A 13,557-nucleotide genomic window follows, 5' to 3' on the forward strand; every position below is an offset into this window, starting at 1 on the left:
GTTCCCCCAGAATCTCCAAGTGTCCGTGGATTTTCAACCAGCGCTCCTGCAACCTCTGCAGCCACACAGAGTCCAATCAAAACCTATAAAGGTTTTGCGAACTTCAGACAATGTAATTTATATCATTATTCCGTGGTGCATGTTTTGTTTCTGCCCGTGGCTTTGAGGTTCTTTGAATTCATTCCATTTTTAACTCTTCAATCTCCTCTTGCAGGAAGCCAGAAGTGACGTATCCTTCCCAACCAGCCTCTGCCCAGCACTACCAGATACTTCAACAACGGAAACAACAATACCATTGACAAGGAGAAAAAAGGTTTGCCTATTTTATCACAATTACACTCCAGCCCTGTGGTTTTAATCTCTTGTCTAAAGTACAACATAGGGGTGAATTCCTGGTTTCCAGCTTAGCTATGGTAATCTTGGTCTACCATTACAACTCCCAGGCAAGATATAACTGCCAAGCATTTTTCCAGACTGCTATATCTTCCCATGCCATATATGCTCCCAAACAAGCATATAATGTCCTCTCAGGTCAGTGAGTGATGTCCTCTCAAGGCAGATGTGTTCACTGATGATTGTAAAATACCCTCACTCTAAGGTAAATATGCTGTTGAACTGATCCCATGCCAGACCATCACCTAAAATAGACCCGTCATCAGTGAAGATGATGTCCTTGCATTGTTTTAACTGTGCTTTTCTCTATACCCTGCACTTTGTCTTTGTAATACTCTACCAGGCTCTTTTATATATTGCAACACTCCACCCTGCACTTTTGTTTTATAATTGCACTAACCACTGGATGGCACACAAATCAAAGCTTTATACTGTATCTCAGTGCACATGACAATAAAGAATTCAAATTCAAATTTCCTGCCAGATGTGTTCCAGACCAGGGAGAATGCCCAAAGCCAGATGTGCTTCCAAGCTACTGCCAGTGGACAGATGCAAATTAAAGGTAGTGGCAGCCATAAGAGGAAATCAAAAGCATCAACAATTCCCTTTGCAGTGAATCAATATATGAGTGCCTCATCAATGAGCTTCTTCAACCCCTTAGGGAAATGTCTGCTGTACGCTTAATTGGCTGCAGTTGACAAGTAGTTTGTCTGTCAGTTTCTGAAACTAAAAACCTAAAATGCATCTGAATTTGAATTGCATATTTGGGATTGATGACATTAGAGTCCAGAGCAGTGAAGCTTGAAAATGAAATTAATAAGAGTGCAATGTTGATTACAAATGGGACCAGAGTCCAGTGGAGGGATGGTTGGGGGTCAGAGTTCAGTGCAGGATGGTTGGGATCAGAGTTCAGTGGAGGGATAGTTGGGACCAGAGTTCAGTGGAGGGATGGTTGGGATCAGAGTCCAGTGCAGGGATGGTTGGGATCAGATTTCAGTGGAGGGATAGTTGGGATCAGAATTCAGAGGAGGGATGGTTGGGATGAGAGTTCAGTGGAAGGATGGTTGAGGTTGGGAGCAGAATCCAGTGGAGGGATGGTTTGGGTTGGGATCAGAGTCCAGTGGAGGGATGGTTGGGGTTGAAATCAGTGGATGGATGGTTGGGTTTGGGACCAATGTTCAGTGGAGGGATGGTTGGGGTTGGGACCAGAGTCCAGTGGAGGGATGGTTTGGGTTGGGATCAGAGTTCAGTGGATGGATGGTTGGGTTTGGGACCAGAGTCCAGTGGAGGGATGGTTGGGGTTGGGATCAGAGTTCAGTGGATGGATGGTTGGGGTTGAGACCAGTGTTCAGTGGAGGGATGGTTGGGGTTGGGACCAGAGTTTAGTGGAAGTATGGTTGGGGTTGGGACCAGTGTTCAGTGGAGGGATGGTTGGGGTTGGGACTAGAGTTCAGTGTAGGGATGGTTGGGGTTGGGATCAGAGTTCAGTGGATGGATCGTTGGGTTTGGGACCAGAGTCCAGTGGAGGGATGGTTGGGATCAGAGTTCAGTGGATGATGGTTGGGGTTGAGACCAGTGTTCAGTGGAAGTATGGTTGGGGTTGGGACCAGAGTCCAGTGGAGGGATTGTTGGGGTTGGGACCAGAGTCCAATGGAGGGATGGTTGGGGTTGGAATCAGAGTCCAGTGGAGGGATGGTTTGGGTTGGGATCAGAGTTCAGTGGATGGATGGTTGGGTTTGGGACCAGAGTCCAGTGGAGGGATGGTTGGGATCAGAGTTCAGTGGATGGATGGTTGGGGTTGAGACCAGTGTTCAGTGGAGGGATGGTTGGGACCAGAGTTTAGTGGAAGTATGGTTGGGATTGGGACCAGTGTTCAGTGGAGGGATGGTTGGGGTTGGGACTAGAGTTCAGTGTAGGGATGGTTGGGGTTGGGACAAGAGTCCAGTGGAGGGATGGTTGGGGTTGGGATCAGAGTTCAGTGGCAGGATGGTTGGGGTTTGGACCAGAGTTCAGTGAAGGGATGGTTGGGGTTTGGATCAGAGTTCAGTGCAAAGATGGTTGGGATAGGGATCTTTTGCACTGGGTGAAGATATGAAGGATGTGGAACCAAAGTAGAAAATCAAGATGAGACCACAGCTGGTGTGTACATTTTTGGTTCCCTGCGATAGGATATAATTGCCAGAAAAGCAACTTGGATTCACCAAACCGGCTCGTCTAATGCCAACCGAGGAGAGGGTGAGCAGGCTAAGCCTGTGTTATCCAAAGATTAGAAAACCAAGAAATGATCTCTGAATCTTACAAAGAGTTTTAAAAAAACTCGACAGGGTGAAAGTTTTATTATTGTCATGTAATATATTTAGAATGTAACATACTTGAAATTCTTTAACTTTGTCTACCATAAGGAAGACAGAAATTTGCCACTTTGTCCAGCGCCCTTCATGGAAATGAGGCCGCAGTGAGGAACAAACTCGTGACCTCTGATTTTCAAGACAAGTGCTCTAACCACTGAGCTATCGGAGCCTCTAATGTGAACACATAAGAATTTTCTAGCAGATGAATAGTAATAGGTCCTTCGGCCCATGAGCCCGTGCCCCCTAAGTATACCAAATAGCCAAAACCCCTATATATCTTTGTAGGGGAGGAGGAAACTGGAGCACCCAGAGACCTAAGCAGACACAGAGAGAACGAATAAACTCCTTATAGACAATGCCAGATTCGAGGCAAATCACTGCCATTGTAATAGCGCTGCACTAACTGCTACACTAACTGTGCCATCAAAGTCTTAGAATAAGGGAAAGGTCATTTGGGACTGAGATGAGGAGGCTGATGAATCGTTGGAATTCTCGGTCCATGATTGGATTCAAAACAGATCAAAATTTCTGGACATTCAAGATGTCAAGGAATGTGGGGATAGTGCGGGAAAATTGCCCTGAGATAGAAGATCAGCCATGATCTAGATAAATAGCAGAGAAGGTGGCTGACCCCTGCCCCTATTTCTTATAGAAACATAGAACTCTGCAGCACTAAAAACAGGCCATTTGGCCCTTTTTAGCCTCTGCTGACCATTGTTCAGCTAGTCTCAATAACCTGCTCCCATTCCATAACCCTCCAGACCTCTCATCCATGTATCTTTCCAATTTATTCTTAAAACTCAAAATCAAAACTGCACCCACCGCATTAGATGGCAGCTCATTCCACACTCCCACCATTCTCTGAGTGAAGATGTTCCCCCTAAACCTTTCCCCTTTCACCCTAAGCCATGTTCTCTCGTATTTATCTCTCATAAGTGAAGAGCCTACTTGCATTTACTCTGTCTAAATCCCTCATAATTTTGTTAACCTCTATCAAATCTCCCATTATTCTTCTTTGATCCAGGGAATAAAGTCCTAACCTGTTTAATCTTTCTCTGTAACTCAACTCCTGAAGACCCGGCAACATCCTATGCACTCTTTCAATTTTATTGACATCCTTCCTGTAGTTTGGTGACCACAACTGCTCACAATACTCTAAATTTGGCCTCGCCAATGTCTTTATATAACTTCAACATAAAATCCCAATTCCTATATTCAATACTTTGATTTATAAAGGCCAAGATGCCAAAAGTTTTCTTCACAACCCTGTCCACCTGCTACACCACCTTCAGGGAAGGTGTATCCCCAGGTCTCTTTTCTCCTCTGCACTCCTCAGTGCCCTACCATATACAGTGGATATCCTTGCATGATGTGCTCTTCCAAATGATATTCATTTATTCAATTGGGCTAGATGGGACTTCCATTGCTCCAAAGCAATTGTCAAGGCATCTTTCTGGAGTGAAACAAGGATGAGTCACCCGTTTTGGGTTTTCCATCAGAATGGAGAAGCATCATCCCCATTACAGGAGACATTTGCATATTTAATGCTACAACAGCAAGTCAAACCTCAAAATGGTGGGGCAACAGAATGTTGTCATTCAGTTAAATGGAAGCTGACCATTTCTCTGCATTACAATCCATGTGCACTCAACGGCACAAGTACAGCTTCTTCCCCTTTGCCAATCAGATTTCTGATTGAACATTGAATCATAGACACTACCTCACTCTGTCCTTTTTTTTTCTTAAACTATTTTTATAGATTTTGAAAAGTAGGAATGTTGGCACTGTGATGCTGTCACAAAACAACAAATTTCATGGCATGTTCATAACAATAGATTCTGATTCTGATGTCCCTACATATGTTTATTAAATATGAGCCAAGAGATCAATGCAAATTGTTTCTGTTACTTGTGTTCAAATAGGGGCCTGAATTTGAATGAAGAACCATAGTTAAATGGAATAGTGGTGATGGACAAGGGGCAGAATAGCCTACTTATTTTCTATATTTTTGTTTTCTATGAGGTACTGTCAAGTAGCTTAGACCTGTAGTCATTGGAGTTTAGAAGGACAGGTGATTTTATTGAAACATGTCTGAGGGGAGCTTGAAAGGGAAAATGATGGGAGGAAACAACTGTAAGGAATGAAAAAATTCTCTCTTGAAAACCTTGACTAATTCTGCAGACATATCTGGTTTCAGCTGAGCAAGAGTTTTCCACATATCCACCACTGTCTGTAAGGAATTTGTACGTTCTCCAGGTGCTCTGGTTTCCTTCCATATTCCAAAGACATACTGGGTTGGTAGGTTAATTGGTCACATGGGTGTATTTGGGCAGAAGGGCTTGTTAGTATGCTGCATCTTTAAAATAAAATTCAAAAATAGTCTGTTTAACCCAAACCATCCAAATAAGTCTATTCTATGCCCTTCCTGTGACTTCCATAATCTTTTAAAATTTTGATGAGCAGAATTGAAGGCATTCTTCACGAGTGACTTCACCAGTGTTTTTTGCTGGAAACATTATTAGGTTTGATTAGATTCAACTATACTGTCATTGTGCCAAGTACAAGTCTGTGAGTACCAAGGGCTCTCACAAGTATTCTCTACATTCAAGAATTTATGTGGTCACGCATTGTAGGGAAGAAACTCATCCTGCACATGACTCTACTTCCACAGCATGATGGATAACTTTCATTTGGGCACCAGGTAGCCTAACAAGCCACTGGGTTGATCACCCTACCTGCCAAGGTTGTAATGAATGGTCTCAGGATAATGTGGGGGCACTGAACAATGATGGTCTTGTCGAAGATGGTTACTTTCCAAGAACAAGATGGAAGAAGAAAAGCTTTCACAGAGCCAGGGAAATGATACAAGGTCATTCTTTCAAGGCTCCAACTAATTTTAACAAGAGCACAAATAATCCACACTTCAAAAACTGAGATTGGGAGCATTTGACAGGGTTGAGGGGGATGGGGCAAACTTGCCCAGTGTAAGGGTGAGAAGAGATAAAAGCAAATTAAGATATCATTGTGGTCAACCACTGTTGCATGTATTAGTCTGGTCAGGCACACCCAATGGCCTGTTCTACCTGTGGCCCCTCCCACAGACTCATGTATAAAGGTGACTGTTCCACAGCCCCCTCCTCAGTGCAGGACAGTCGAGCAGTATAGATGTTCCATTGTTCTTTAGTGAATAAAACCCTGTTGGTTTTTCAACCTCAGTCTTTGAGTCCTTGAGTTTGCCCAAGTTTTCCTTGACCCATGCTACCACTGTTTTGGTGCATGAGGAGTTAAATAAAAACGGCAGGAATGCCAATTCTGAAAACACAGGTAAGTGTTTTGCCTTTTATTCCATCAAGGTCAGTATAAAGTGAAGTTATCTGTTTTGTGTACACAGTTTATGCCATGAAGCTAAGCAACAAGCAAATCATAGTCACTGTTTATAAGAGGCAAGTAACTCTCTGTGCCTTATCTTTACACTAATTATACTTTGGATCTTTAGTCCGATTCTGCTTTGGAATTCAGGGTGTGTATGGGTTCAGAGACATTAACAAGGAAAATTGCAACCATTTGTTGATCTTGAAATCCGGTGAAGAGATTACTTTCTCACATCAGCTGTAGCAGTTCACCACAGTGGAGCTGGAAGGGGAAAGGCTCACTATTCATCAGTAGGAACTGTCCACAGGTAAGGAGGCACAAAAGAATTGATAGGTAGCTGGAAGACCCAGGTTTTGTTGTAGCATGACTGCCATTGCATGTGGAGTGTTATGTTCAAACTGCCATCAGTCTGTATCTATTTCTATTCCATTATTTTTACATTTATGGGTGTTTGCTGTGCACAGGTTTGCTGCAGTTTTTCATGCATTTATAGCCATAAACACATTTGAAAAGTGGTTGTACATCATTTTGCAGTCACGAAAAAGATATAAATAGCTTTATATAAATGACCCTGTGCCAAATGACACAATAAAGTGAAAGACAACTTTTTAAAATAAGGGTGATTGTATAAAGGAATGATGATATGTGTCTGGGCGCATGTTTTTGTGGGATGAACTCCCTTCAGATGCTTATGGAGTGGGAACCATTAGAGGTCACCAGCTTCAAGCGCAATTGTTGTATCTGACTTAAAACAAAAGTTATGTTAAAGCTATCAGAGTAGTGGATGAACACGTTTATATCAGGTAGAAAATGGGCCAACCAGGATTACAGTGGACACTTTTTAACAGCTTACAGGCTTTCAGTGGCACTCAGTTGAGGCAACAGCAGAGATTGCAAATGTTACAGAAGAAAATATCACAACTGTTACGTTCCACCTTCTGTGTACAGAGATGTTCAGTCTCTCTCTTCATCCAATACTGACCTCTTGCCTATCCCAAATTTTAACTGCTCTGCATTGGTAGTCACACTTTCCATAAAACCAAAGAACACTACATTGCAGAAAATAGGCCAATTGGCCCTTCTAGTCTGTGCTAGTCCATTAACCTGCTCCCATTCCATAACCCTCCAGACCTCTCCCATGTATCTATCCAATTTATTCTTAAACTCAAGATTGAGTCCACACCCACCACAACAGATGGCAGGTCATTCCACTACTCTCTGAGTGAAGAAGTTCCCCCTAATGTTCTCCCTAAACCTTTCCCCTTTCACCCTAAAGCCATGTCCTCATGTATTTATCTTCTAATCTCAGTGGAAAGAGCCTACTCGTATTTACTCGGTCTATATCCCTCATAATTATGTAAACCTTAATCAAATCTCCCCTCATTCTTCTTTGTTCCAAGGAATAAAGTCCTAAGCTGCTTATTTTTTCCCTGTGACTCAACTCCAGAAGACCCAGCAACATTTTAGTAAATCTCTGACCTCTTTCAATTTTATTGATATCCTTTGTAGCTAGGTGACCAGAACTGCACACAATATTCCAAATTTTGGCTTCACCAATGTCTTGTATAACTTCACCATAACATCCCAATTCCTATACTCAATACTTTGATTTATAAAGGCCAAGATGCAAAAAGCTTTATTTACAACCCTGTCCACCCGTGATGCCACCTTCAGGGAACAATGTACCTGTATTCCCAGGTCTCTTTGCTCCTCTGCACTCCTCAGTGCCCTACCATTTACTGTGTACATCCTTCCTTGATTTGCTCTTCCAAAGTGCAACACCTCACACATGTCAGCATAAATTCCATCATCCATTTACCAGTTAGATCTGATCCCTCTGCAAGCTTTGAAAATCTTCCTCACTGTCAACTATACCTCCTATCCTTGTGTCATCAGCAAACTTGCTGATCCAGTTTACCACATTATCATCTAGATCTTTGATATAGACAACAAACAACAATTGTCCCAACACAGATCCCTGAGGAACACCACTCATCACAGGCCTCCTGTCTGAGAAGCAACCATCCACTACTACTGTTATCTCCACACAGTAAATTTTGAATCCAGTTGACAACCCCTCTATGTACATCTAATGCCTAAACTTTCTGAATTAACCTCCCATGTGGGATGTTGTCGAAGCCCTTACTAAAGTCCATGTAGACAACATCCACAGCCTTTCCTTCATCAGCCTTTTTGGTAACTTCCTCAAAAAACTACAAGATTTGCACTCACAAAGCCATGCTGACTGTCTTTAATCAGCCCATTGGAGTCCAAATACCTATATATCCTATCTCTCAGAACTCCTTCCAATAAGTTACTGATGTGAGGCTCACTGGCCTATAATTATCTGGTTTACTTTTGGAGCCTTATTATACCATTATTTCACCTTCTTTAGTCTGAAGCTGGGAAGTTCCCACCCTAAACCTTTCTGTCTCTACCTTCTTTCATGATTTCCTGGTTCTGTAACGATGCCCTTTCTTATGTGCCCTAATAGCTCTCTGTGGCTTGGTATGACAACGTTTATTGTCATACTCATTATACAATGTACAGATGCACCAAAATTCTTACTTGCTACAGCCGAACAGGTACACAAAAAAACTGTCAAATCGATTGAATTAAATTAGATAATAGATATTAATCCACAAACCCCATATATTTTTGGAGGGTGGGAGGAAACCTGGAAGAAATCCTTATCGGACACAGGGTGAACGTTCAAACTTCATACAAGCAGCGCTGGATTTGAACCCAGGTTGCTGGCTCTGTAATAGCATTGTGCTACCCGCTCCACTAACCGTTAATTTATTACCCACTTTCTTAAAACAAGATCTCACCTCATGTTTTCAATTTTCAAGTTGATTTGTCATATTACACCTGGTCCAGTGAGAAAGATTCTTCCACAAGCAATCTAACAGGTCAACTCTAGCATTCATGCAGCCATACGAAATAAAGAGCAAGAACAATTAAAGAGAATAGAGTTAGACTAAATATGATAAATTGGCACAAAGCAAGAGCAACATGGGATCACTATGGTGGGTTCATTCTAAAGCTTAATGGCTCCAGGGAAGAAATTGTTGGTGTGCAATTTCACACATGGGGTATGATGAGCCCTTCCTAATGTTGGCTGCTGTTCCAAGGCAGTAGGAGATGTTGATCAAGTCCATGGAGGAGAGAAAAGTTTGCATGATTTTCTGAGCTATATTCGCCGCTGTCTGCTGCTGCTGCTTCCAATTTCACATCACATTGTGATGCATCCAGTATCCTGTGCACCCACCACAACAGAAGGCAGGTCATTCCACTACTCTGAGTGAAGAAGTTCCCCCTAATGTTCTCCTAAACCTTTCCCCTTTCACCTTAAAGCCATGTCCTCGTGTATTTATCTTCTAATCTCAGTGGAAAGAGCCTATTTGTATTTACTCTGTCTATATCCCTCATAATTATGTCAACCTCAATCAAATCTTTTATTTTCATAGCAAAGCAAGAGAATATAGCCTACATTTACACCATTTTTGATATTCTATGTAGCACTTAGCAATGCAGAGTCAGAGACTTTCATATTTATGAAACAATATATATTTATTTGTATATATGAATACTTGTCCTGCATGTGTATTGTTTGTCTGTATGTGTGTTATGCCTGGTTGTGCGTCTGCATGATTTGTACTGAGGAATGGAGAACGCTGTTTCATGGGGTTATACTTGTGCAATCAGATGACAATAAACTTGACAACGCAGAAATAGGCCCTTCAACCTACTATGTCTATGCTACCCATCTATTACTGAATTTGTTTACCAGCATGTGGTCCACGATCTTCAATGTCATAGTGATTCAAGTGCTCATCTCGATATTTCTTAAATGTAATGAGAGTCCTTCCTTCCAGCACACCCTCACTCATCACACCCCACCTTAGGCAGTGTATTCCTTCTGGGAGAAAACAAAATTCTTCTTCAAATTGCTTCTCAACCTAATCTCTGCTTTTAGACACATCTGCTGTTGGGAAAAGTTTCCAACTATCTACCTGTACATGACCCTTGTAATATTGCACATCTTCATTTATTTTTCTCATATGTAACTGCTCTGCCCTAGTCTGTCTTAAGCATCTCTGTGGAGATGTTTCTTCTGTTCTGAGGGAAAAAAAATATATATATGCCTGAAATATCTACAGACTCATATTTCCTCAATTGATGCCTCCTGACTTGCTGAGTTAACAGCTGCAGATTTCCAGCGGACAAGATACTTTTTTTTGCTCTTATTTCTTCCTGTTTATTCTCTGCCCTGCTGTTGCTGGAAAAGGAATTAAGTGTCAGCATGAAAACTCTTAAGCACAGGAAGATTGTGACTGCTTAACCCACTGCTGAGTCATCAGAAGACAGACCCATGGACAAGTGAAGAAAACATGAATTTGTGGTCCTGCCTAATATTGATCTGTCAGATGACATTGTTAAATCCAACAAACTGGTCACTGCATTAGCTGGCTGTGTTTGAACAGGGATAATGTTTCAAAAAGAATTTTGGTGTCTCAAAATGCATGAACAGTTCAGTATATATAGTAGCCATTGTTACTATGAGATAATCCATTTTGACTTGCTGCTTCTAAACAATGTTAACCCAAACCCCAAACTAACCTGGGATCATCTAAAGATCTGTTTGCACTATTTAAACATCTCTTCTTTTGCACTCACTGCAACTGTGAATATTTATCTATTTTATATATATTTTCTCCTTCTCTGTCTTGGAATATTGTGGCAGTTTAATTTATACTATTGCAGTGATGTATCTTACTTAACCTGTGTGGCTGGAGGAAGAATTTTGGTGCATCTGTGCATTCCGTTTTTTGTATATAACAATAAACTCTCATCTCAAAAATAGCCTGTACCTGCACAGACCTTGTAATTACTCAGCCTGTTCAATGGGACCCAATGCCAAAACATCATGAATTTCACTGCATCATGCATTTTTTTTTATTTGATGTTTATCCTTCTGTATTAGAACTACTCTGGCAGCTTTTTCTCTATCAATTCCTCCTGAGACTGTAATGACTCAATGGCATCTTTAATGCTGTGTTTTGTAAATCTGCAGAAACTTAACTGAAGAACCCACCAGTTACAGTGAATTAGGTATCTTTCTATTCAGGCAAGGGATAAAATATTTAAACTGCTGCTTTCTTTGTTGTGCTGTTAATCAATCAAGTAAGGGGAGGTCCAGCCATTCTGTGGATTTACTGTTAAATCCCAAAGGACAGTAATGTTTTTTCACTAATAATCATTCACAGTCTTGAAACATTGTAATGTTCTCAACAGAGAGGAGTATTTTAATGGATTGCTTTGTAATGGAGAATAGAGAAGTGGGAAGAAAGAAATGCAAGAAATTAAAGGAAGAGATAATAGGAGAGAAGGGACCAGAAGAGAGAGAGAGTGTGTGTGTGTGTGAAAATTTGTATGCTTGGAGTGAAAATATGCAAGTCCATATATGTCTGTGTGCTCACTCTGCAATGATCTTAGACCTTGTGCTGGGACTAAGATTTTGTTCTGCTAAGTTCATGCAGGAACTGGTGTAAAACTGCAACTCCATGTTAAAATATTTTCTATTCCTCAGGAATGAAGTAAAAGCAAGTCATCTTCAATCCCAGGAGAAGAATGTAGGAATTAATCACGTGTAAAAAGTGCCAAATGCTGAGGGTTCAAATCACGATAATGGGTTTCTTGTCATGTACATAAGTGCAATACACATATGCACTGAAATTCTTACCTTGGCCCAGCACGTACTTATTGTGAAAAGGAACAGCAGCAATAGTATTAATTAAATTCTTCTTCTCTTTGGCTTGGCTTCGCAGACGAAGATTTATGGAGGGGTAAATGTCCACGTCAGCTGCAGGCTCGTTTGTAGCTGACAAGTCCGATGCGGGACAGGCAGACACGGTTGCAGCGGTTGCAGGGGAAAATTGATTGGTTGGGGTTGGGTGTTGGGTTTTTCCTCCTTTGTCTTTTGTCAGTGAGGTGGGCTCTGTGGTCTTCTTCAAAGGAGGTTGCTGCCCACCGAACTGTGAGGCGCCAAGATGCATGGTTTGAGGCGATATCAGCCCACTGGCGGTGGTCAATGTGGCAGGCACGAAGAGATTTCTTTAGGCAGTCCTTGTACCTCTTCTTTGGTGCACCTCTGTCACGGTGGCCAGTGGAGAGCTCGCCATATAACACGATCTTGGGAAGGCGATGGTCCTCCATTCTGGAGATGTGAATTACCTTATAAGGAAAAAGATAATAAATGTAAAGGATAGAAAGATAAATAAAAATTCACAGTTAGTCCAAGAAAAAAATAGTAGTGTTTAAATGGTACAGACAGATCTTTCTATGATTCCGGAGTAGTTTATGGTTTGGGTTGTGGGGGGACTTGCAAGAACCTGAGAGCTATTGGGAAAAAAAAAAACAACTTAGAGGTGCTGGACTTCCGACTTCTAAACCTTCTGCCTGAAGATGGCAGTGAGAAGAGGTTGTGATGGGGGACTTTGTGATGTTTCCTGCCTTCTTGAGGTACAGTTCACATGGTCGTTGTTAGAAGGCAGCTAAAGAAAATATGAGTAGGAGCAGAAGATGGCTGTTTGCTCCTTAGAATAAGAAAATTTAAAGGCTTGTGGTCAATATTGCTAAATCCATGAGCGAATATCAGCAAGTAGCTGTACTCAGCATTCATGTGACTCCAAATGTCAGTGGATCTGAATATACAGGGTTAATATATTCCCACACAGTTTGCCCCATCAACTAAAGAGAGATTGACTAAAACAAAGTTCTGTGGCGGTGTGAGCAGTGGAAGAAACACAGCCACCATGTTGAGGGTCATTAACGACTGTTTTTATTCAAATTCAGCGCGCCCCTTTAAGGGCAGCATGAGCTCAGTCATCTAGTTCATTGTGACGTCATAATCACTGCCCAGGGTGCGCACTGGAAGGGATGCTGGAGTCAGAGAGAAACCTCTGATGACGCCATTTCCCCATGGCTGCCCCGCCACATGGCAATAGAAGCAAGGCTGGTTCCCCATGAGGATGTGTGCCGCCATACAACCACCCCTCCCACAGAACTGTCACTTTAGCAGCCAGCTCCAGCACTTGGGTGTGGACATCTGCACCGGTTGTATTAAGTCCAGATGGGCCATCTTCAGGTGGTCCACTGTAAAAATAAAATTCCTCTCTTCCCCCCAGTGTCCAGAGTGAAGGTTCCACCGGACCGGTGCAAGACTTTGTATGGCCCCTTGTACAGTCGCTGTAGTGGTGCACCTTGTGGTCCCCTCCACACGAAAATGAACTGGACCGAGTCGAGCTCTTTGGGGAGATGAAATGGCCGGGAGCCGTGACGTGCCTGAGGTATGGGAGCTAGGGAGGCCAGTCTCCTGCATAGGTCTGGCAGCAGGTTTTTGTCGGTGGCTGTGGTGTCAGGGAATTGGCTGAAAAAC

The 13,557-nt window shown here is 42.2% G+C and overlaps 1 protein-coding gene across 7 annotated transcripts in view; it reads left to right on the forward strand.

Moving 5' to 3' along the window:
* fam13a (family with sequence similarity 13 member A) overlaps nt 1-13,557 on the forward strand; it is a 249,002-nt gene that overhangs the window by 100,626 nt on the left and 134,819 nt on the right. For all 7 annotated transcript variants that reach the window (XR_011353902.1, XM_069925726.1, XM_069925725.1 and 4 more), the window contains one exon: nt 215-313. Coding sequence is in view for 6 of the 7 variants with exons in the window: in XM_069925726.1 (XP_069781827.1) it covers nt 215-313 (99 nt within the window). In the remaining variant the exon portion in view is untranslated. The remainder of the gene's footprint in view (nt 1-214; nt 314-13,557) is intronic.

The sequence above is a fragment of the Narcine bancroftii genome, chromosome 3 (genome assembly GCF_036971445.1).
Source record: "Narcine bancroftii isolate sNarBan1 chromosome 3, sNarBan1.hap1, whole genome shotgun sequence".
NCBI classification, from domain to species: Eukaryota; Metazoa; Chordata; class Chondrichthyes; order Torpediniformes; family Narcinidae; genus Narcine; species Narcine bancroftii.